The following is a 21618-nucleotide window of genomic DNA, read 5'->3' as shown; positions in this document are numbered from 1 at the left end:
TGTTGTTAAGCAAAATGAAAGTTAAGAATTTTATGGCTTTAGTTGTTTGTTTTCTTAATATTGGGAAATGTATGCTGTGTTGATGTGACCTAGTTTTTAGGCATTGAAAAGTTGTTTAGAGCAGGAGTTTATAGACAATGAGCTAAAAAAAGTGTTCGAATAATGGCAGAGTACCAATTGTACAACACTTTGGTTACATTCATTGCTACTAGATAATGATTTTTTATGCAACAACATAGGCAAGCTTATCAAATATACATATTTTGCAAAATCACAAAGTAGATACTTATAAAGCTGTTAAAAATTAAAATTACAACTAAATGGAATGTGTGATTTAAGGAGATTTTGCTGAATATTATTAATATGTTGTCCAGGATGTGGTTCAAAGTTATCAGTGCAACTTAACTGAATCTTTATTTAAAAAAAATCTTTTTGTTACCTTTCAGAAAGTTTTGAAAAAACAGGTTAACAATTCGAAAAGATCTAACTAGATATAAAAAATCAACCTGATGTATCACGTGAATAGTAAACGACCCGGGTTGATATTTGACCAGCACCGGGGCCGGGTTTGATAAAATATAGCAGGGGCTGGAATTGTGACTGGGGCTGCATAAACATTTATACATCTTAAAGTTTTTTTTTTTTTTTTTAATTAAAAATTCATGTTATATTTTGTATATATATGCATATATAAACATCATTATGATCAACATGATCATCATAATCATCATTACCATCATCATCATAATCATCATCATCCTCTCTATCCGCAAATGCTACACCATATATATACTAAAGTTTATATAAATATGAAAGGATATTGTATGCCAGCATCTAAATAAATAGCAAACTTATATGTTTATATCCATAATATGTATGCATAAAGCGCATCTCAGAAGCTTTTATTCCTTCTGAACTAAAAGTTTGGAAGCTTTTATTCCTACTCTTCAATTTTAAGTCAAACCTCATTTTATTCCATATTTTTTACCATCTTGAGCAGTTGCTTTATTAATCATTTATTTCATCTTTTTTACAAGAACTTCTCTGTTAAGAACAAATGTCCATTTATTATTCCAAAAAGCCAATGTAAAAAGGTCCCGATGTTAAGCTCTGTTATTCTCAGTTTACTAAATCTTGTATTTTATATCAGATGATAGGTTCTAGAGACTTTTGGTTAGTCTTCAACAATGACATTAACTAAAGTAAGTCTAACATTTAATCTTATTAATTATATAATATTTAATAATATTTGATTTTTAAAAAGTGCAAAATAAGTGGTTCCAATTTTTCAAAACTCTAGAAAACACTTTGACCTCTTCAACTATCCTACAATTAGTCTTCACTCTGTTATTAGTTTCTTTATGTAAAGGTTTTGAGATTATTAAATTATTTCTTACTAACTGCACTAATAAAGTTATTCTTGAAGGCCTACACTCTTTATTTCAAGTAACTTTAAGGTACCACAAGGTATCTTGTGGTACTCTTAAATCTTTGCTCCTGTATTGTTTCTTATCTATAATATCAATCTTCATGAAAATTTAACTTCTAAAGTGGCTCTATTTGTTGACAACTCAACTTTTTACTCTTGTCTTGACAAAAAATCTTCACTTTTTGATTGCTTAAAACAAGCAGCTGATTTTAAATCTGATCTCTCTTTTGTAACAACATAAGGCTTGCAGTGGCTTATGGATTTAAATTCTGGACTTAAAATCTGCAATTTTTGTTAGACAACAAAACTCATTTATTTACTGCAAAAAAATTCCAATAATGTTGGTATTCCTATATTGATGAATAACAACCCTCTTACTCTCAGACAAAGTCTAAAAGCACATATAAATGTAATGCAGTCATGGTGTAGCGGTAGAGCGCTCGTGTCATTAGCGAGAGGTAGCGAGTTCTTTTATTAATTCAGTTTTTTTCCTTGCACATCAAAAAAACCTTATAGCTATTAGCCATCTTTATGTTTTTCTTTTATAAACAACCTACAACTTTTCAAGTCTTCAGTTAACCATTTTCTAATAATTTTACTTATTCTCTATTTTAAAGTAACTCATAACTTAATAGTGGTTGCTTGCAATCTTGTTGGAAGTAAATTAGAGTTTGAAAATATATAAATATATGCCAGTATTTAATAAATAGTAAATGTAAGCATAAAATTATAATATGTAAAGTATTATAATTTTATGCTTAAGTAATATGTAAGTCTATCCCCAGCTATCAACCCCGCTAAATCTTATAGTTTAGCCGGGGCCGGGTTTTAAAAAAGTCTCATTTTTAGCTGGGGCCGGGGCTTCAGTCACTTACTATGTGTGAAGTACTTTTGCGATGACTGTGCAGCACAATTTGAAACTTTATTAATTTTTGTAACAGTAAAAACTTTGATTTGAATGCTGAATAGGTATTTTTGCTACCAGCGATGGTAGCAGCCATGGTAGTAGTCATAGCAGCAGCCATGGTAAAACTCTTTTAAATAAGTAAGAGAAAGTCTAAAGCAAGTAACTACAGTGTATATTTAAATGTTAGTTTAATGTACTTTTTTTAAAAAGCCTAGATAAATGGAATCTGTTATAAGTTGTTTAAAAGAAAGGAAGTTAACCATGCTTAAGCTCAATTAGAAAAAAAATATTTAGGTGGTAACATTTCTGAGCACATGGATTTATCATCATTTTATGAAAAAGTGATAGTTATTCAAAAAAAAAGAAAAAAGAAAAGTTGTTGATACAATTACTCATGTATTTTTATTAATCCAAAAAACTAAATCTAAAAAGAGATTTTATTAAACATTTAAAAAATGGATTATATTGGGTTTGCTTTTATAGATATTGGTGGGTCTGTATTATTAATTAGCTTTTTTAATTTTCATTTATCTCCCTAAGGCTAAGGAGATAACTAAAGTTGATGAGGCTACTCAGTTGTTATTTATTTTTTATTTGTTGTAACAGCCTGCTCTCTACCCTTTAACTTTAAGAAACAAACCTTGGCAAACTGTTGTACAGAGAAACAAATTGAGCATGCTACCACCAGGGATGTGGCTTAATGAATAATGGTGCTGAGTAAAGATAGATGATGGTGATTCCAAAGTTATATGCCCAATTTCTACATCCACAAAAATATCAAGTTATATACACAATGTATCTGATTGAGTTTTAAATAACATAAGCAGTTAGTTCTCTGTTTTAAATTTACAAACCAATAAATTAATAGTCAAATTTTTTGAATAAAACTGAACAAACACAGGATCTATTGAGGCTATCAAGTCCTCAGAAAACTGTTTTTGAATTTTAAATTTTAAAATTTTTTGGAAAATCCCTTGCAATTATAAATACGTTATAAGTCATATTTTTAAGTCGGTTGTCTCTTCAGATTATATATTTAAGTTGGTTGTCTCTTCAGATTATATTTTTAAATCGGTTGTCTCTTCAGATTATCATTAAAAATCTCCTTCCAACATGTGTTAAAATAACATATTGATTAAATCACTTCTATTCAAAGTTTTAATTTATTTTTGTAATAAGTATTTAATACACAACACATTTTCATAATCAAAGTTGTTTGAAGAACAATTCACAAGACCATTTTGCAGAAATTCTAAAAGTTAAAGCATTTTTTTCTTATCATTTGAAATTTTTGCTTTTAGATAAAAGAATACGAAGATTTGCAGACTCCAGAGGAAAGGTTGGTGGCTGCTAGAGAAATATTTGATAACTATATTATGAAAGAATTATTATCTTGTTCACATGTAAGAATTTTGTATTAGTTATTTAAAAATAATAAAATTTAAAATTTTAAAAATATCTGTTAACCATTTTACCTGATGATGTGTTTCTATATTATATATGAATTAACTTAGTCATTTACAATGTCAGCAATTGAGCATGTTCGTTTGTTGTTAATGAAAGGTGAAGTACCTGTTGGACTTTTTCTTGTAAGTTTTTTTATTAAAAGTTTGAACCTAATTTACATGTTTATTTTGTTTAAGTATGTAGAAAATATGGGAAGGGAGCAAGGGGAAAACCTATGATATTCCTGAAATCAGTTTATTTTGTGACATTACTGGTTTTCCTTTTGTAAATATGATTTTTGATCTTGTTGTCAAAATAATGTATAGTATGCTTTAGTTTAGTAAAATAAATAGATTGAAATTAGTAGATAGTTGTGAATTATTTAGATTTAATTAGAGTTAGATAAATTAGAAAAAATTATCCCACTATGTATGCATCATTATATACATACTAGGGATGTACTGGAATTCTGGCTGAATTTTTTTCTTTTAGATCAATTTGCTTCTTGCTGGAAATAAAAATATTTTTTACTTTTTTTTTATGGCATGAAACACAGGCTGTGTAAATAAGTCAAAAAATCATTATCCTACAGAGCAATGAAGAACTATAGGTAAACCTAGGTAGAAAATGCAAATGTAAATTTATTTGTAGAAATAGTAGTACTGCAAATACATTTGCAAAAATTGCATTTGTATTTTTTACCTCGGTTTACCTATAGTTCTTTATTGCTCTGTAGGATAATGATATTTTGATTTATTTACACAGCCTGTGTCACAAGTCATAAAAAAAAAAGTAAAAAATTTTAATTCCAGCCAGAAGCAAATTAATCTAAAAGACAAAAATACCGGCCAGAATTCCGGTACATCCCTAATACATACAATTAAAATTGTCTTTAAAAAATAACAAATTAAGAATCTATGTGAATGACAAGTTAGAATTCTATGACAAGTCTGTTGTCAATAAATTAAAACGAAAATAAAAATAAACAATCATAGTAACAATCATTTAAGTTCATACAGCTTTAATGACAAAAATAAAAGTACATTTTAAGTTGAAGTAGCTTTTTAATTTTATGCTAGAAATGTTACTTATACATACAGTGACAAACCAGAGTTTATTTGAGGATATCTTTTTTTTTTGGCAATGTAGGGGGAGGGAATGTTCTTGTTTCTCGGCTCCTCCCCTCCCAGTTAAAACCGATACTGCAACTATGATTTTAAAATATCACTTTGTTTGTGTACATCTAGTTTAGTTTTATTCAAAGATAAGAAATTGATTTAAAATAGCATCTCGTTGTCAAAGACATTTCTTTGAATACATTACTTAGTGGTTGACATACTTTAGTTCTTCTAAGAAAAACTTTTATTTAAAATTTTATTAAACTTTTAAGTTGCAAATTCTACCCTATTTATAAATATTTATTAAAAATTTTAAAGTATTTTAAGTTTAAAGTATTTTAAATATTTAGTAACTATATTATAGTAATTTTAATTTTAGTGTTTATTAAATGTTTAAAGTACTTTACACAATTTTTAATCAATGTTTTTAAATAGCGTAGTCCTTGCAAAATTAAGATAAAATTAATTACGCTTATTAAACACTTATGTCTTGTAGTTAAATAGTTATTGTCTATATATAATATGATATATAGATAATATTTTCTAACTATTAACTATTCAAATACAAAACATAAGCATTTAAAAAGCATTTTTATCATTTTTTTAATTTTTATTTCAATTTAAATATTGGCAATTCGTTTTATTTAACTTTTACTAAAAGTTAATAATTTTCAAAGTGCTTTTAGGCGCCTTTTAAATAAAAGAGATAATTGCTGTAAACTTAATTATTAAAAAAATATATAATTAAAAAAGTTGCGTACTTTAATTAAGTTACATTTACTAAGGATTTTTTTAAACATTAAAGAAATTTAAAAGTAACTAAAACCCAATAAAACTTTTATTAAGTTATTTTATTTAGTTATTTTTATTATTATTGAAAGAATATGAAAATACAAAAAGAATATGAATAGAAACAAAACTTTTTGTTTCCTTTTTTCTTTTTCTTGAAGGAAAATAAAATAGTGAGCTAAAGATCAAAAGTTCATTCATTCAAAAATTAAATTTTGTAATTAATATATTGTTAAGACTGAAATCTTTACTTATGTTCATTTATTATTAAAAACAGTTAACTCTTAATTGCAAACAAGCAAAAGTTAACATTATTTTAAAATCACTCCTTTTTTCAAAAAAACAAATTTTTCATATTTCACATTCCATTTTCTTTAAACTGAGTTTCATAAAAAGTTTCAATTCATTTTTTAAATCTAACATTCCGTTAGTAATTAAACGGCAGTTTTAAACTTGTTGCTTTATAGTTTTAAAACAAGTTATTGCATGTAATTACTTTTTTATCCATTTTGTCCTGAAGAAAAAATGAACTCACTAAAATAAACAGAAAATTAGTTATCTACCACTGGAAATAAAGCTGCAACTTTTTTTCCTATTTTTACAACATTTTATTTAACTTGCTTTCTTGTCGGTTTGTTTTATTTTTAGGTGTCCACGCAAAACAAACACAAGGTCAGCAGTAATAACAAAAGAAATTGTTAAAAATAGTCATTAAAACAAACAATACAAAACAGACTTTAGTTTAAGCGTAAATAAAAGAAATCGTTAAGAAAAGTAATTAAAACAAACAATAAACAACAAACTTTTAATGTTCTAGTTTAGTGTAAATAAATAGAATCACTGTTGAATAATAAAAAAAATATATATAAAAAACTTTTTAAAAACAACATTTTAATAATGGACTAGAAAGTAACTACTAAAAACAACATTTTAAAAACAACATTTTAATAATGGACTAGAAAGTAACTACTAAAAACAACTTTTTAAAAACAACATTTTAATAATGGACTAGAAAGTAACTACTAAAAACAACTTTTTAAAAACAACATTTTAATAATGGACTAGAAAGTAACTACTAAAAACAACTTTTTAAAAACAACATTTTAATAATGGACTAGAAAGTAACTACTAAAAACAACTTTTTAAAAACAACATTTTAATAATGGACTAGAAAGTAACTACTAAAAACAACTTTTTAAAAACAACATTTTAATAATGGACTAGAAAGTAACTACTAAAAACAACTTTTTAAAAACAACATTTTAATAATGGACTAGAAAGTAACTACTAAAAACAACATTTTAAAAACAACATTTTAATAATGGACTAGAAAGTAACTACTAAAAACAACATTTTAAAAACAACATTTTAATAATGGACTAGAAAGTAACTACTAAAAACAACATTTTAAAAACAACATTTTAATAATGGACTAGAAAGTAACTACTAAAAACAACATTTTAAAAACAACATTTTAATAATGGACTAGAAAGTAACTACTAAAAACAACATTTTAAAAACAACATTTTAATAATGGACTAGAAAGTAACTACTAAAAACAACTTTTTAAAAACAACATTTTAATAATGGACTAGAAAGTAACTACTAAAAACAACATTTTAAAAACAACAGTTTTGAAAATGGATTAAAAAGTAAAAAATAAACTATTTCACGGTGTATGTACACAACCTGAAATATCCATTAAAGTTTCAGTTAATGACTGAAAATGTTCGGCACCTATAGGAACAAATTTTATTAAGTGCCCAACATTTTCAGCATTGACTTTAATGGAAATTTCACGTTGTGTACATACAAAAAGTCCTTAGGTCCCGTGAAATAGTTTATTTTTTACTTTTTAATCCATTTTCAAAACTGTTGTTTTTAAAAAGTTTTATATATATATATTTTTTGGCACTTATTTTTGGGGGGCCTATACCACTCCATTGGTACTAAAACAGGTCTGGGTTCGTCCCTGAGATATGAAGTTTTAAAAGACTTGATCATTAATGGTATTTACAAAAGGTTAAGAAAAGACAAGCAATCGTACAAACAAACATAACAACATAATCCAATATGTTTAAAAACAACACCTTCTTTTTTGTCAAGGTCTATGTTAGACCATTATTTGCACGGCCTTGGGAAACAAGTATTTTTAAAGTTTAAGTTATATATATATATATATATATATATATATATATATATATATATATATATATATATATATATATATATATATATAAATTAAGCATTTAAATTATATATATAATTTAAATGCTTAAATAATTTTCTCTAAAATGTTATTTTGCTATAATTAGTGTTAATTTTCTTTTAGCCATATGACAACGAGATAAGAGAAAGTCTAAAGGGAAAAATCTTTGATATGTTTTTAAAAAGGTAGTTTTAAAAAAATATTTACACTTTTGCTATTGGAATGCTTTTATAACAATGTTTATGTAATGAAAATTTCAGCAATGTTTATGTTTTAGTAATATATTATATCTATTTAATGTTTGTAACAATGTTTCTAATAATAGTTATTTATAGTAAGAAACAGAAGTAGGAATTGAGAAAGAGCTGCATACATGATAAAACACATAAATATGTTTACAGAGAATGAACAGACATAAGTTTTTTAAATTATTAAGTTGATATAGGCAATGAGATTCAAAAGTCTGGTATATAAAATAAAAAGGGAGAAGAAAAAAATCAAAGTTTTGATTTTTGCCACATTGTTGATTAAGCAAAGCAGAAGTATGAACAAACATAAACAAAATTGAGTACATTTACCCAAATTTTTTTATAATTTTTCTAAATTTTCTTTTTATTAACAAAAATGTTTTATTTAAAAAATGTTTTTAAGGTTATGAGATAATAAGATTTGAACTTGACATTCTTGAAGTTTTTAATGAGATAATGCATGTTGTTTGATGAGATAATGCATGTTTTTCAAATTTTTAAGTTATTGTGTTTTGCTATTTGTTTAACCTGTCAGGAGGAAAAGCTCACAAAAAGTCAGATTTATTAATCATTTTCAATAGCAGCATTTCCAAGAAGATTTTTAAAATACTGGTTTTTTGAATTTGTAATTGTTCACCATTTATTGAAAAGAGTAAAGAATGGTGCAATATCTAAATAGTCAGGTCTTATAAATATCTAAATGGTCAGGTCTTCTAAATATCTAAATGGTCAAGAAACTATGTTTTTATTGCATCTTTTTTGACATATTTCATTTCTCAGAATAATGGAATTGAAAAAAAAAAAAATAATAGAAAGAGCTGCATTTATTCCAATGGAAATATGTGCTTTTAAAATCCTGTTTAAAATGTTGCTTTTTAAAAATATGTGTAAACTTGATAAATATTTTTTACTATAAAATTTTTCAATATTCTTATTTTGACTCATACGCTTACACGTTTCCAATTTATAACAAAACAGTGACGCAAAAATGTAATTTCAACTTATATGCAGCGTCAACATATAAAGCAAGCATATACAGTAAGTCTACTATTTAAAAATTTGATTGGCTAATGACAGTGTTGGTGTTTTAATAGTTTAAGTCAGTTTAAATGAGTATAAAACTTTATTACCTTACGATTACAAGTAACCTTTTCGAAATTTGGCAAATTTTTCATGATTTTAAAATTTTTTTTTAAAATCTTAAAATCATGATTAGGCATTATTTTTAGTAAACTACATCCAAAAAAGATTATACATAAAAATGTATGGACTGTTGGTAAATTTTTTATTGATAATGTTGCCATTGATTCTCCGATAATAGATGGCAATCAAACCTTGACGAACAAGGCCACTGCGGGGAGAAACAAGTTGATTAGTTAAATTGTGTTGTTGTTAAGTTGGAGTTTGTGTTCAAAGGAAAGGACACCCAGAGGCGTGGTGGCCTCAGAGGTTATGCGGGATTCCCGAATGGGCTTTTCACTTTTTTATCTAAATATGGGCCTTTTGGCAAATTTTAATTTTTCTACATTTTAAAGAAATTCCACAATAATTTACAATATTTATGTTTGCACAAATTAAATTTTATTAATCCCTAGATTTTAAGTCTTCAACTTTGAGTGCAATTATATTAGTATTTTGCATAATAGTAATATTGCTTTGAAAACAAAGTAGATATTTTAAGATGTATTATGATATTTTTTTCATAAGAAAAATTATGAACCCATAAACGGTTTTTAACGATCGCAATGTTGACAAAATAAATTTAAAAAAGTCTGCAGACCCCCATATTATTATTGTTGGACTTAAATTAATTTAATTTAAAATTTAACCCCAAAATATTTTTTTAAATGAAATAATACGCAATACAATTACTATATAGTAATTGTATTGCGTTTTAATTCATTTAAGAAAAATGTTTTGGTGTTAAATTTTAAATTAAGTTTTATACAAATAAGTATCGAACTCATGTTTTGCATTTTTGTAGCATTTCGAAAAAGATATAAACTTGTTATATAATAAATGAAGTTTTTTATTTTTATACAGTTTATATTATTGTATGTAAATAAACAAACCACTCCGTAATATCCTGTCCTCAGACAGATTAAAAAAAAGATGATGGCTGTGCAAAAAGTACATTTAAAGAAGATATGTTTTATGCAAACTTTGAATTATGAACTATATAAATACACAAATAAAATCTTTTAAAAATAGCGTAAAACCATATTATCTAACGAATTTATTTTAATTGAGGTGTGGGAATACCGCAATTATTTTCAAATACAATTTCATATTACACCTTAACAATTTACTTATTTATGACACATTTTTATTACTATTAATTATAGGTAAGTTTAAAATAAATTATAAAGATTCCATAGCTTTAAATTTTTTTATTTTCATTATTTTAATTTTGTTTTATTTTTGAAATGAAAAAGCAATAAAATAGCATTTTTGGAAAAAATATGAAATACTTTCGATTAAGTGCTAAATGAACGTTATAAAAACTTTTATGTTTAAATTATGTCAATAACGGCATCATTTTTAGAGCGGCATTTTTGCTGTTGTGAGTTAATGCGAAAATGTTAAAAAAAGTTAAAACACCAAATAAACAAAAGCATAAACTATCTATAAAAAGAATTTCTAATTTATGAAGATTTTCAATATTTATTTTAGAAAAAAAATTATATATAATTTTAATAAAATTTATATTATTTTACAATAAAATATATATCATTATATAGTAATAGAAAAATTGAAATCTTTGATTTTTGATTTTGTGTTAGGCTATGTTCTTCAAACAATAAAATACTAATCGTATTTGCTTGCGGTAAATTGTGTTAGAAAATCAGAACAAAAATGTGGTCGCTGCATCGTATTGTTACCATTTTTTATTTTGAAGTATTACAAACAATATTAATAATTACAAATCACAAATACAATAATAATTACGTTATTAATAATTACCAATTACAATATTAATAATTACAAATGCATTACAAACTATATTAATAATTACAAGTGTTATCTCAACTTGCTAGTTTGTATTGATGATTTATTAGAATTAGGTCAGTTATTATATATATATATATATATATATATATATATATATATATATATATATATATATATATATATATATATATATATATACATCTTTTTTTTCGTATGGGCCTTTACATCAAGCATATATGGTAAAATACCTCATATATAGGCCTTTTAATAAAAATCCCACATGGGCTTTTTAGAGCCACCACGCCAATGAGGATACCCAAACTAAACTGAATCCACCTGAAGGAATAAAGTACATTGGGCTCCAAAGGAATCTTATTGCCTTGAACAGATGTTAGGAACAATATCAAACCTCCCGAATTGACACCATATTTTTACTATTAAGAACTACTGTATTTATGCTCTGGTTAACTATAGTGTTCACATAATCCCAGAGGTACAAAAGGCTTGTTAAAGAAAGGTTATATTTATGTTGGCATTGGTGATGATTACAGGGGATATCCATAATGACACAAATATTAATGCTCCCTTGAATAAGAAGTATTAGGAGCTTGAACAAAGGCTTATGATCAACCAATTGACTGTTGATTTGACGAAGATTTCTCAACCTACATTAATGATATGATTAGGATGCTGGTTGTAAGCCTTACTTGAAATTGATATCCCAGCATGCTATAAAGCACTTTAACTTACAAGTGCTCTTGGTGGAAGTGAGGACTACTTAGTATTAAAGAAATTGATGAGATTAATTGGGGAAGATATTAGGAAATTCAGAGCAGAATTAATGAAATCAAAAAGTCCAAACTAGTTGAAGGAATTGCTGAAGTGTCCAAAGGGCATTCATTGCAAAAAACAAGATAATTGTCTAGAACCAGTTGATGAAGGTGACGAGCTTTTTGATTAAGAAAGCGATAAAATTGAATTAGTTGATGTTGATGACAAGAGCTTTCTAGCAAACGAATTTCCATAGAAGAACAAAAGAGTACTACCAATCTAGCTGGAGGCAACAACGTTGGGAATACTGAACAAGCGCCGAAGCAATTTAATCACTGATTGAGCTAGCCCCATGATGCAAAATGAGGAACTGAGGATTGATGCAAAATTTCTTGACGAGCTTGGTTTACTGTTGCTGACGGCAGAAACTTTGACTAGGCTTATTCAGTTATACAAAAAGAATATAATTACGTAATAAAAAATTCAATGTGCAATGCTTCAAAACTGATACGCTGCATTATCTACTAGTTTCAATTAAAAACATAATGTTGTTACATGATCATCTAAATGAATCCATAGCAACACAACTCCAGAAAAATGAATCCAGAAACATTGTCAGACTTCTAATTTATACTAATTTTCATTTAAAAGGTATTTATTGTTGTATAAGCATTAAATTCTTAATGGCACAAAACACATTGACATTTAGACCCGCATCATCACACTATGTTGCTTATTTCAAAAAAACTATACATTATTCCATCTTAAAGCTAATTGAACCTAATTATCTAGTAGTTTTTTCTTCCAGATAAGACCATCTGATAAGACCATGTGTTAGACCTCGTTTTTAATACCCTTTTTTTTTTGAAGTTTAAGGTTTTTGATAAAAAGCTCTCTTTAAATATATACCCTATTTTAAATAAAAAATATACTTAAATATTTGCTTAGTAAGCTGATAATTAAAATTTAGAGGGCTGTTTCAATCATCTATAACATGCAAAAAAAGCTTCTACCTATAGTCTTTCTTTTGAAAAACTGGTAAATGTTGATTAGACCCACATTACCCCACCCTACCCTACTTTTATATCATTTTATAAAAAAAAAAATTTGACTAAAAAACTGTATTTGTGTCTGTTGTGATCAATATAGAAATTTAATATTAAAAAAATTAGACATTTTATGTTTTTTCTTTTTTTTTTAAATAAAGCATAATTGAAAGATGTAAAAATTGATTTTTTCTTTAATAATAAATCTTTAAGCGTGACCCACAACAACAACTTATTTTATTTGTCATTGGTTTTTGTTTCAGTGAATCCTTAGGCCTGACCCCAAAAAACCTATTAATTGTTTGGCATTTTTTAAAACTTGATTGTTCAAAGTTTCTTTTTTATTTCTTCATCAAAATTTTAAAATGATTTTTGCAAAGTTTTGTAATAAATGTATCAAGAGTGAAGATAATATCAAACAGAATTATTTCAAATAAAGGAATTCAATTTGAAAATATAAAATTATCTGAAGTGTGGATATGCCACTACTTTTTATACATCATCAGGGTGATTACACAAGTTTCACGTAAGCTGACCAATTACTGAGTAAAAACAATTGCTGGGTGCGGATTCACAACACTTTCGTAAGTCCAAAATTTGCGTAAAGTTTGCGTAAGTTTTGCTTAAGTTCAAAGTTACGCTAAGTGGTATTCACAAACCTTGCGTAAACAAAAACTTACGAAATTCCTAAGTTTTTACGTAAGTTATTACTTACGCAAAAAGTCTTAAAAACGGTATTCACAACATTTTGCTAAAAAGTGCTCAGCAAACTTTACGCAAGAAAAGTTACGTCTGCTATTTTCTGACTTAAGTTTGGCGTAACTTTAAATCATCTAATAATATTTAAAAAATGGCGTTTTTATTATTATGAAACATTTCAAATTTTGTTTGTTATTGCCAATAAAATATAATTTTATCTTAATTTTATACTGCTATGCGTTAAGTTATTTATTTAAATAATACAATTATAGTTTTTCTTTTTAACAACAACAACAATAGCAGTATATTTACCAAAAGTTTAGATGTACTACATAAACTTATTTTATAAAACTTGTTGTCACCTTAAATTTAAGGTTAAATTATATACACACAACCTATATAATGGATGGTTCACTCTCTCATAGCCTAGCTAAAACAAGGAGAGCGACCGTAGTACGAATATACCATATAGTTTTGTAGTATGCCAATAACTTATTAAATAAGTTAAGTTAACATAATAACTAGTTATTGTCATACATCAAAACTATATGATGATTCCATACTATATTAACTTATGGTACAAATCTATGCTATACTATCTATACTATATTATACAAAAATATATACAATAATATTATTGAAGTATATACTTTAACTTGCATAACTAGCATAATGAGAGAGCGTCTCTCTCACTCTCTCTGTGTTAGAGAGACTCTCTCTCACACTCTCTCATATCTAGGCTATGAGAGAGTGAACCATCCATTATATAGATTGTGTGTATATTTTTTTAACCTTATATTTAAGGTGAAAAAATATTTGTGCTAACATAGATACAATATTCACAAAAATATGTAATCAGTTCATTAGTTTTTCAGATATCTATTTTTTTAAATTTATAAATGTGAACAAGACTATTTAAAAGTATAATAATGCTAAAGTTATCTCTGAGTAATCAGGCTATTGAAGTAAAAAAGTATTATAACCTAAATATTAAACTTACTTTGAATAACGATGCTATGTTTTTCAAAAATTTCAGTTATTCAAAGGTATTAACAATATTAAGATTATTTTGAATAATAATGCTCTGTTATTAGTTATTTCAATTATCAGGAGATATTAATATCTATGGATAATTTAAATTATTAAAAAAAAGAGCATTGTTTTTTAAAGCCTAATTTCTTGGTAAATAATATTGTTATTTGCAAATAATAAATATATTCTGTAATAGTTTAAACTGTTTTGGTAGATCTTTTGTTTTTGTATTTCTATATGAAATCTCATTGTTGTATTTTGTTATTGCAAAGAGCACAAAAAAAGTTTCTTGATCCACCAGTTAGTCCAAACGGAGTAATAGCGCTTTTCACAATTCAGTAGAACTATTAACTGTTGCATTGGAAAATAGTATTACAACTCTTGAGATGAGAGCATATTGTTCACACTGGTTGTAGCTATTAGATTGTACTGTATTTGGTGTCTTGAAAACCTACTGCAATACTTGTTGTTGTGATTTAATCAATACTTGCTCAGTCAAAGAGTCAAACTTTTTTATACTGCACGTACCTGATTCACAGAATTAACTTTACGCTATCCATCAAATATAAAAATCATGTTTTCATTCGTGCAAATATGGTACCATAAATTCTCAATCTGAAATATCACTGAAAAAAAACTTACAAAAAACAAGTGGGTTTTAATTCAAACTCAACTTTTATTAAATAATACAATTGAAACATTTTCCATAACATATTATGAAAAATACAATGTATTTTTCATAATATGTTATTGAAAAGTTGTTGAACTTTTGCTTATGTTATCAAAATGTTTCTTATATTTCTGACAATAGAAAGTTTGTTTATAAAGGGTTTCAAATATACTAGAATGCAATCAAATGTATTTCTTGAATTTATTGAAGCAATTTCTTTATTTAATGAAACCGTCATTCCCTATTGTAAATAAAAGTGTTTTCGATTCAAGTCAATAATATGATAAAACAAGACCACTGAAAAGAAAATTTAATTATTATCATGATTTTTTCTTATACCCAAGGGTATGAGAAGTAAGTATAAAAACAAGAATTAAAAAAAAAACACTTTAGTTTAGCACTTTATTTTTTTATGAACGTGAAATTTTATGCTAAACTAAAGTATTTTGTTTTAACATCCTGAAGCAATGCAAGACCAGTAGCATGATCTGATCAGGTGTGAACCCAGACCTTTTTTGGTACTATAGGACTGGTATGGGCGCCAAAATAATGCCTCAAAATATTAACCTCATGTTGTTTTTCTTTTTCTTTTTATATTAAAAATATAAAAAATGGTTCTTTTAAATGCTAGTTTTCTGTATATTTTAGCTAGTTTATTTAGCCAGTAATGTTTACAAATAAGGTTTGCGGCAGGTTTAGAGTTAGTGTTAAATAAAACCAATGGGCATTCACTGATGGCCTCATTCAGGAAGCCTAATTATTATCTTATATAAGCCCAGGATAATACAGTTTATATTACCCATTTGGATTTGAATAAATATGCCCGAATTACTTCTTAATGAGTGCTTGTAATGTTTATATTTAAAATAATAGATGTGTAGCATTTTTTTAATGATCGATATCTCATTTAAAAAGCCAACTTTGTATATGTAACATTTTAAACAATATCTCCCCGCCTTATTTGTGACGTGACATTATTTTTAAACAAATATATCTTTGAGTTTGCACTTTTATGCTAAAGGTTTACTATTCCGCTGTGATTAGAATTTATATTTTAAAAATTTTGTCATGTCACACTGTGGCTAACCACCCCCTCTCCCATGTGATATTTGGTGACACTTTCAAACACCTCCACCCTATATAAGAATGTCAAGTATTATTTGAATAGCCCCTATATGGTTTTGCTACATTTTTAAATATAGCAACAACAACAATAAAATAATTGTAGTAAATTTATGCCCTGACTCTAAAAAAGAAACATTCACTGTTTGGTCACATTGCCCTGTGTGTCTTAATAAAAAAAGAATTAGTAATACTAACTACTTCCTTTATACAAATAGTTATAAAATGTTTGCCTTAAATTTTGCGTAAGTTTTTGCCTAAGTTTTGCGTAACTCATGCGCAACCTTAACTTTACGCAAATGCTGCGAAAAAGTTGTGAATACCAAATAGTTACGCAAAAAATATTTTGCGTAAGTTTTTCGTAACTTTTGCTCAGCTACGCAAGAGTTACGCAAAAGTTGTGAATCCGCACCCAGAGCTTTTGCTTTTTGGAAAATCTTGTTTCTTGACTTGTTTCTTTACACAGTAGCTTTATTTTTCAAAGTTTTTATTACAAGGTTTGGAGTTACTTATTATGAAAGGGCTACAACAACAATTAGAAGAATGAAAGAAGAAGCAGCCTTTTTCCCTATAGTGGTCTCCTGACTTAGGGAAGTGAATATAATATATAGAATAATTTTTTTTTGTATGCTCTGGTTCGCTTGTTTGTTCTTTTGTCTTTAAAAATATTCTAAATTAAAGTTATTAAACATTATTCAAATTTTGGTCTTGAATTATGGAATACTTATACACTTTGTATAACTAACTGTGTTTATGCACTATTATACCTTAGAGTAAAGTTATTATATATATATTATATTGTATTGGCAACTATATTTTAAATAGTGAGTATATACTAGTATAGACTTTAAAGAATTTGAGAATTAAATAAAAATACCTTATATTCTAGATTTGTATATTATTTTAGAATTCTATCTGTGCCTTGATCAGTTTTACTTACATACCATATATAAATGCTATTTAACATGATTTACACTTGGTTATACTGGAAGAGTATTATATTTACTGAGAATGCTTGGTTTTCATAAACCAAATATTATGGGTTTTATTTTTCTTTTTTTAGTGATAAATATGTTCGTTATTTGCAATGGAAGAATTTAGAGTTAAATTTAAATGTATGTATTTTTATTATTATTATTGTTACACACAAAAAAAATGGTTTAAGTTTTAAGAAATTTAATCTGTTGGGTTGATTAGCTCTTATTGTTGTTAATATAAGCTGCCTCTAGTAATTATAAGGCGGAACTATAAGTCAACCCTCGGAATTAGAAAAAATGAGGTCGGCAATAATTTGCAGACCTCAAATTTTTAGAGAACGGCATCAGGTCAGCTAAAAATGTTTGATACAAAGGTCTTACTATAAAATATAGAAACAAGGTCGACAATTTTTTGCCAACCTCAAACACCTCAGAATTAGGGTCGGCATTGCCGAATGCTGACCCTAATTCCAAGAGCTGATGAGTTGAATATTATTTAGATTCACTTGTCTATATGTTAATTATTTACAGATTTTTAAAATTTTTTATTGTTGTTTCAATAAAATTAAATCTAGTTAATTAAATCAACTAAGTGTTGGAAAAAACAGTTTCATTCATAAGATATGGGAAGCATCCAATATCTTATGAGTGAAACTGTTCTTTGAGTGAAACAGTTTTTGTTGAGATTATTTGCTCAGCTGTTTTGAACCTTTTAATTTATTTTGAAAGTTATTAGTCATTTTTTCTGGATGTTTTATAGGGGTTATTTTTTCCCTGCCTTTACCTCACATTTTGTTTTTAACTTATTACATTTGTTAGCTTGAATTTTTTATAACCTTATTTCTTTGAGATCTGAGTCAAACTTGATTGATTTTGGGAACTTTACTACCTCTAATACTAACACACACTTTGTGAGCTTCAGCAAAAAAAATTTTTAACCCTCTTACATTTGTATCTACAAAATAATATGTTGCACCTACATAACAAATCATCAAACGATAAGACTTTAGTAAATGTCATCTATTTTAACTTAGCATAAATCTTTGATAAGGTATTGCACTCAAAATTAATGTACAAAGTACAAAATGAAAAAAATAAAAAATCAAGAACTTTATAATAAATATTAGTAATAAAGACATAGAACAAGAAACTGAAATAATAATGAACATATAGAACTATTAATTAAAACTAACTTGTTTTTTTGTGTGAATAATTTATTGTTTTTTTGTTTTTTTTAATTTTATGCTTTTTCGATTGCTTAGAACAGGCAGCTGATCTTGAACCTGATCTCACTTCTGTAACAGAATGGGGCTCACAGTGGCTTGTAAATTTTAACTCCAACAAAACTCATTTATTTACTGCAAACAACTATTGCAGTACTGTCAACATTCTTATATTGATGAATGGCAACTCACTCACTGAATCCTCTTCTTTACGTCTTCTTGGATTATCATTTACTGCTGATCTTTCATGGAAACCATATATACACTCGATTGCTAAATTAGCATCTGCTAAGGTTGCTTTTCTTTATCTTGCTCGCCGTTTTCTCTCTCCTGATTCCATTCTCTACCTATAGAAATCTCTTATTCGTCCCTGTATGGAATACTGTTGTCATATTTGGGCTGGTTCTCCAAATTATGCTCTTTCGCTTCTAGACAAGGTCCAAAAACGTATTGTAAATGTAGTTGGACCCGGTTTATCTGCTAAGTTTGAGCTTCTTTCCCATCGTCGTAAAGTTGCATTTCTTTCTCTTTTCTACAAATACTATCATGGTATACTATCGCTGCTCAAAGGAGCTTTCGTCTCTAGTTCCATCAACTAAAACTCATTCTCGCTTGACTCGGCATTTATCAAAGTCTCATTCTTATACTGTATCTTTCCCTGCATGCTCCAAAAACTTTTATTCGTCTAGCTTTTTTCTCTGCACTTCAACCCCTTTTTTCATGTTTTCCTGACTCATACAACCTTTAACTCATTAAGTCTTCTGTCAACTGTTTCCTTGCTCTATAACTCTATTCTTTTTTCTAGTAACTCCCCACTTAATAGTGGTTGCTTGCAGCCTTGTTGGGAGTGAATCAGAATAAAAAATAATAATAATTTTTCCTATAATGATTAATTCCTATAGTTGATTATTTGTGACATTTATGAGGTACAACTGTTACATCGACATTGGATGAAGGTTTAATTCCAACTAACGGGATTTTTTTTTTTTTGTAATGTTTCGTTTAGTTTATAGACATTAGAAAATATTAAAGTTTCAAAGTTTTGAAAAATTAGGTTTCGAGTTATTTAAGCATGGATTAAATAACTTTGAAACTTTGATTTTTTTTTCATTTCTCAGATCACAGTGTATTACTTGTATAAAGCAACACACTGTGGCCAAATTGTCAAAACAAAATAATGTATGCCTACTCATATAAGATATGCGACCGCACGAATCTCCTAAGAAGACTTGCTAACACAATATTTTATTTTATACTGCAAAACAGAAATAGTTATAATATAAAACATTTTATATATATTATACTTAAAAATCTAGTCGGAATTATGTAGCACATTTTTCTATGTTCCTTTTATCAAAGTAAGATAATATTCAGTGCTTAACTGTGCTCAAACCATAATAAAATTACCCCCCAAAAATATTAGTTTAAATATTAGATACATTAGATGTGATGTTTAAATATCTGACTTTAAATAAGTGACTTTAAAATTATTAGACATATTAGACACTTAGACATTAGACATATTAGACATTAGACATATTAGACATTAGACATATTAGACATATATATTAGACATATACAATAGACATATTAGACACATTAAATAGAAATATTAGTTTAAATATTAGACACATTAAATGTGATGTTTAAATATCTGGCATTAAATGACTTTAAAATTAAAGCCATTATAAAAAAGCAATGTAATAAAAAATAAATGGATCAATCTTTTTTATAAAATTTTAATTGTCAAAATAATTAATTTTTTACATTTATTTTAATTTTCAGTTAACAATGAATGACTTTAGTGTTCACAGAATAATTGGTAGAGGTGGTTTTGGTGAAGTATATGGCTGCAGAAAAACAGATACAGGAAAAATGTTGGTTTAATACTTTTTTTTGTTTTTGTTTATTTGTTTATTTTTTTAAAAGGAATACTTTTAGAAAATTATAAGCTATCTTAAAACAATCAGTTATATATCATCGAGTAGGTGTTTAGGTTGGGGCAGCAATTGTTTGTTTTTTTCGTCATTATTTTTGTTTTTTTCTTCTTTTTCCAATTAAACCATTAGGATTTAAGTCAACAAAAAAAGTCAGCAAATGTATGTTTATATATATATAAGTCATTTAATGCCAGATATATATATATATATATATATATATATATATATATATATATATATATATATATATATATATATATATATATATATATATATATATATATATATATATATATATATATATATATATTCAGCTTTTTGTTCCAGGTTTTTCAGCTTTGGCTATTTTGTTAACCCTTTTGTTGTTTTTACATGGTTGTGGTATTCATGGTAGAATATGGTCACTTTATTAAAAATAGATTCATTTTAGTCTATAAGGTTTTCAATTTTAAATTTAAAGTTCTCAAAGTAGCTACTTTTTTAGAGTAAAACTCCATTTGACCTTCATATTGAACTAATCTCTTTTTTATATAATCAAATAATAATGTTTTTTTTTTTTGAGACCCAAGTTAGCAAACTTTTAAAAAAAACTTTTGTTGTTAATTATATTAGAGACTTGTAAAATTTTCAATTGTCTTCAGCAATCTTTCAAATTAATCTTTATAATCAAGTTTTTGAAATCCAGTATCATTATACAGAATACATTTAGTGGGTAGAATCAGGTCTTCTTTTCAAAATATGTATACATACATATATAAATATATGTATACATACATATACAAATATATGTATACATACATGTATACATATATAAATATATGTATGCATACATATATACATACATGCTAAACTTTATGCATTACTTAAAATTTTTTTGAGAAATTGTTTATTTTGAGTTTGTTTACAGGCAAATTTGTTCTTTAGATGATATTTATAAGCTTTAATTCAACTTTTTTATTTTTATTTTTTATTTACTTATTTATTACATAATTTTGTTTTTAGAATATTTTTATTTTGTGTTGTTCTATTGTTATACTTAA

General features: G+C 26.4%; 1 protein-coding gene across 1 annotated transcript in view; it reads left to right on the top strand.

Moving 5' to 3' along the window:
* LOC100214170 (G protein-coupled receptor kinase 3) overlaps positions 1-21618 on the top strand; it is a 39777-nt gene that overhangs the window by 6967 nt on the left and 11192 nt on the right. The window contains exons 4-8 of the mRNA XM_065807823.1: positions 3638-3739; positions 3851-3925; positions 8022-8083; positions 17502-17553; positions 20424-20515. Coding sequence (XP_065663895.1) covers positions 3638-3739; positions 3851-3925; positions 8022-8083; positions 17502-17553; positions 20424-20515 — 383 coding nt within the window. The remainder of the gene's footprint in view (positions 1-3637; positions 3740-3850; positions 3926-8021; positions 8084-17501; positions 17554-20423; positions 20516-21618) is intronic.

This window comes from Hydra vulgaris, chromosome 10, assembly GCF_038396675.1.
Source record: "Hydra vulgaris chromosome 10, alternate assembly HydraT2T_AEP".
NCBI lineage: Eukaryota > Metazoa > Cnidaria > Hydrozoa > Anthoathecata > Hydridae > Hydra > Hydra vulgaris.
The sequence above is the reverse complement of the archived record's forward strand: the minus strand, read 5'-3'. Positions and strand labels throughout refer to the sequence as shown.